Raw genomic sequence first — 5,000 nt, forward strand, 5'->3', positions numbered from 1 at the left:
TCTGGCAGAATGAAATCTTGGCTGAATGTAATAAGCGACAGACACCTGCACTCTCGCTCGCTCTCGCTCCATCATGCTGTAATCTGTGTGATTTGCACATGCTTCAGTATAATCACCGCCCCTAACGGCTGTCACCAAATGAGCCGTCACTTCTCAGAGGAGCAACTGGATGGAGTGTGTGACAGCTTCACTCTAAACTCCACCAGGACGTGTTACCATGCTCATCTAATTAACTCGCTACAGCTTCTGCCGTCATGCTGACATGTTCGCCTGCTCGCTTTCAACCAGCACTGAGAAACCCGACAGCGGTGATGATGATATGCAGCTAGAGCCGTGGAGAAGGCGAGAGAACTGCACAGGAACGCGACCCTCAGAACTCCAGGTGAAGTTTGGAGTCTGCTCCTTTAATGATGCACTGCACACTTTAACGAGGTGCACTTGATGGGTCTGTTCAGCCATTTATCCTGTTTAATAAGAAGAACTCCTTCTCTAACAACAGCTGCTGCTCTAATAAACACACCAAAACACATGTTCCTTCTTCACCATCACTGAGAAACTACTGAAACAGATGACGACCTCTCATTTAAATTTTTATCGTTTTATTCATGTACATTCATTCACCAAACCTCAAAGTACCAAACCTTAAAGTACCAAACCTCCGAGGACCAAACCTTCAATTATTACACCACTGTGTACCAAACCCTGATTACTTAGTACCGTTTAACACACATCGGTCTGTTTGATGATCTGATACCAATAAACTCTCGAAACTCCTCCCAAAGTTCTGAGAGTGAATAGAGAGTGAATAGAGAGTGAATAGAGAGTGAATAAAGAGTGAATAGAAAAAGAATAAAAAGAGAAATTGTATAGCTGTAATAAAATAAGTCACAACAAGATTTTTAAATATAACTATATTAAATATAACTATAAATAGATATAATATAATATAATATAATATAATATAATATAATATAATATATAATATAATATAATATAATATAATATAATATAATATAATATAATATAATGTGTTTATCTGTAGTAAACTGTAATAGTTAGTAGGCTGGAAAAGGAAAAACACCAGTTCATGCTGCTGGAGGAAAAGAATCACCTGCAGTGTTTAATCACCGGAATGTTCTATTTCTGTACTCTGTAATGTTCCAGATTAAAATCACCACACCTGAAACACGTCTGACTTCCAGCGTCTTCTCCAATAGAACATTAAATACCCTCATGTAGAGCTGCAGTGTGGGTACAGACTCCTACAACAGACTGACGTGTCCATTTATACACCTCATCTTTATCTTCATTCTCAACTTTATAGTCATCATCTTCAAATTAATTCTTATCATCATCGTAATTATTATCTCCATCATTATAATGAAATTAATTAACACACAAACTGTTTTTGCTAAATGACTTACAAATGCCACGGAATAGAAATGTCATTTAGAAATGCCATGTTTGGTCAAAATCTGCTCCTGATGGCTTGCAGAAAACAAGGAGAACTTTATTCATAAAACTAAATCTAATTCAAGTCTCACATTTTCATTAGTTCACCCTAACCCAACATCTCACTTTTACTTACTCACTCACCTGCTGCAGTTCACACACACACACGCGCACGCACACACACGCACGCACGCGCGCACACACGCGCACACACGCGCGCGCACACACGCACACACACGCGCGCACACACACACGCGCACACACACACTTTAATATCATTGTGTTTAAGAAGAAATTGTGTCTGTGTAGAGAACCCAGCAGTGTAGAACTACTTCAGCACAACGGACAGTTCTCTGTCAGTAACACTTTGTTGTGATAAATTAATGATGATGATGATGATGATGATGATGATGATGATGATGATGATTGTGCTAATAGAATTTGAGAAGAATTATAAACAGTGAGAAGCTCCAGTAGTCTCACACTGAGGCACAGTTCTTTTCACATGAAGGTTATCTGGATGGTGATGGTTGTAGTCAGTGTAGTTATTAATGGCTGGAACAAATGGCCATCATTTACAGACCACATCTGTTCCTCCTCTTCACTTAATTGCACTTTAACTGCCCTCAATTTAGATCCTCCAGCTTTGTTCATTTTTTATGCATTAATGCTCACACTGAGATTCCCACTGAGAGGCTCGATGCCAAAGGTGCTCTCTCAGCTGAGGAACATCTCATCCTGATATCCTCTTAACACCATGAGATTGATAAAATTTTGCCCATGAATTGTAAACGGTGAGACTGCTAGCAGATGTTCCAGGCAGAGGAATGTGTTTACAGAGAAAACCCTCTCAGAACCGAAGGTTAATTACAACATTCTGCACTCTTCTGAGACTAAAGTTCTCATCTATTCAGTTTCTCCTGCAGCTTCTGATTCAAGACAAAGACAACCTCGAGACAAAAGGAGACAGGACATCATTACTGATTAAGACTTCAGAACATTTCACATGTAAAGTCTTTGGTTAGAATAACATGAGTTATATCTGGTAGCAGATGTTTTATCTAATCTAAGACATGATCGGACTGAACTTATTATTCCAAAATATAAATCTTTATCATTAGAATCAGCTCTGTGAGAAGAAGAGCTCATCATCAAAATATCACACTGCTGAGTTCAGGATGAATTTAAAACTGTTCCAGGAAGTGCTGAATAATTTGCTGCTATGAGACGAACTCTGGAAAAGCAGTAATTACTGGACGTCTGGCTTTGGCTCAAAACACTGAAGTCAATAAACAGCATGAATTCATTTGGACAGGAGCACTGTGCCTTTTATGCTACATTCATTAGCATAGTGTGAGCTCTCAGCAGGCTTACCTCCCAGGATATGACGAGTTCATGCCTACGGCCGTTCCCTCCACTGACGTTGGCTGGAGCTACTGATGGAACTGCAGACGAGAACAATAGAAAAGGAGGAATGTGCATCATGACTCAACAACACCATGAACAAAACAATGAATAAAACCTCATTAAACCCTGAACAGATGGTCACAGCTCCACCTTCTCTTTGAACAAAGATCCAAAGAAGTTCTCAAAAGATCCATCAACTTTTACTTTATTTACAGACAGTTTGGTTGTATTGGTCTGGCTGATTGTGAGTTCTGAGAAAAATGTAGAAAAGTGACACAACACTGAATCTCTTTGCAGCTCACGTGTTAAACAAATGTTCTTCCTTACAGATAATCAGTGAACACAATGAGGAGCAGAATCTGTGGCACTTCAGAAAAGCAGGACAGAAATAAAAAAAAACATGCAGAGATCAGGAGATGCAATCACATCTTTCCTGCTTTCTGGGCTTTAGATATGGTTTGGACTCACTAAAGCTCTGATAATGATATTTATTTTCTGTTTTTACAGATTTTCTGATGTACAAGAGAGAAGCAGAAGGAATGCGGTATGTGTTCCCTCTACACTGAGGTTCCATCTACACCGAGGCTTTAGATCTCCACTAGTCCGATATTCTGCTGATATTTTGCTTGTGGGTGTAAAGGACCAGCAGACAAACACCAGTGGAGAACAAATTCATGTTTATTGTGCTATAAACTCTACAAATAGAAATATCATTATTAAACAATGTGATTATATAGAGATGTGATGAAGTCAAAAGTTAATCAACATCCTGAATAATAAACAGAACTGAGTGAACTCGGTTTTGGACTCAATGAAAAATGTGTTTGTTATCTGGGTGAAGCTTGAAAACCTGCTCCATCAACTGAGTTTAGAGTCAAGCAGACAAGATTTAATCCTTTTTTCCTTCAATTAACCCTCTATAAATCTGTACATTTTATATAATTATACACACGTACAGTATATATAATATAATTACAATGATGCTCCTTGGACATGGATTTATCTTATGTGACATGTAACAAATGATCATATTTAAATAATTAGCTGGAATATCTAAAAAAAAAAAAACAGCTCATGAAGGAAGTCCATTGAGAATTAGATGTGAAGTAAAAAGGTACCTGCTTCTTTGGTTCGGATCGGCCTGGATGGTGCACTGGGGTCTCCGGTACCGATAGCGTTGGTGGCCACGACCCGGAACTCGTATTCTACCCAGGGGTTAAGCTCCACTGAAATAGCAGACTCCATATCTCCAGTCACTGGGTCTGGATCTGTGAAGAGACACAGCTCTATGTTCAGAAAACCTCCAACCTTCAATCAAGTCAAGTCAAGTTTATTTCTATTGCGCTTTTCACAACAGACATGGTCTCAAAGCAGCTTTACAGAAATCAACAGTGAAGGTGAAGGTGTGTGTTTATCCCTGATGAGCAGCCGTGGCGACTGTGGCAAGGAAAAACTCCCTTAGATGTTATGAGGAAGAAACCTTGAGAGGAACCAGACTCAAAAGGGGAACCCATCCTCATTTGGGTGACATCAAGAGTTTGATCATAAATCTTTCAACACTACAGAACACTGGAGAGTGAGAACTAACATGAGCACTGGAGTACAAGATTATAAGTAAATGTTCTTTCTGCAGTCTTTGGTATAAAAGTAGGAGCTACTGAGCTCAACATTTGTGATCAACTGTCAATGAATGAAGAGAAGAAGACGATGAATGCAGAAGCAGACTCACATTTAACTCAGTTTACATTTAGAATTATTGATGAATAAGTTCTCTGTATGTACTGTATGTTACTCCTGCTGATATAATGGAGGAAGATCAACCAGGTTCTAGAAGGTTCTGATATAACAATGTCAATAGGTACGACTCGATCAGTCCCTGTCTAACAAACTACCACTTTACTCACAGACTTTATTATTTATCAAAACCTAAACATACTCCAGTTTACTGATACTCAGCAATAACCTCATGACCTAACCATCTCACCCTGCTTCTGCATCTACACAAACATCTCATCCTCCTGAGGTGGGAAAGGTGAAGACTCTCTGAGCTACAGTACTTTATCTCTCTGAGGTCAGTGGAGCTGGTCCTTATCATCATGTTTCAGTTTTCATGTATAATCTTTCAATTATTTTTATTCAGG

At 39.0% G+C, this 5,000-nt stretch overlaps 1 protein-coding gene across 1 annotated transcript in view; it reads right to left on the reverse strand.

The window, feature by feature from the left end:
* Positions 1 to 5,000, reverse strand: part of cntn5 (contactin 5) — a 125,546-nt gene that overhangs the window by 11,060 nt on the left and 109,486 nt on the right. The window contains exons 17-18 of the mRNA XM_083551618.1: positions 3,978 to 4,127; positions 2,827 to 2,897 (exon numbers count right to left, since the gene is read on the reverse strand). Of these exons, the coding sequence (XP_083407744.1) occupies positions 2,827 to 2,897; positions 3,978 to 4,127 (221 nt within the window). The remainder of the gene's footprint in view (positions 1 to 2,826; positions 2,898 to 3,977; positions 4,128 to 5,000) is intronic.

The sequence above is a fragment of the Silurus aristotelis genome (genome assembly GCF_946808225.1).
Source record: "Silurus aristotelis genome assembly, chromosome: 10".
Lineage (NCBI taxonomy): Eukaryota > Metazoa > Chordata > Actinopteri > Siluriformes > Siluridae > Silurus > Silurus aristotelis.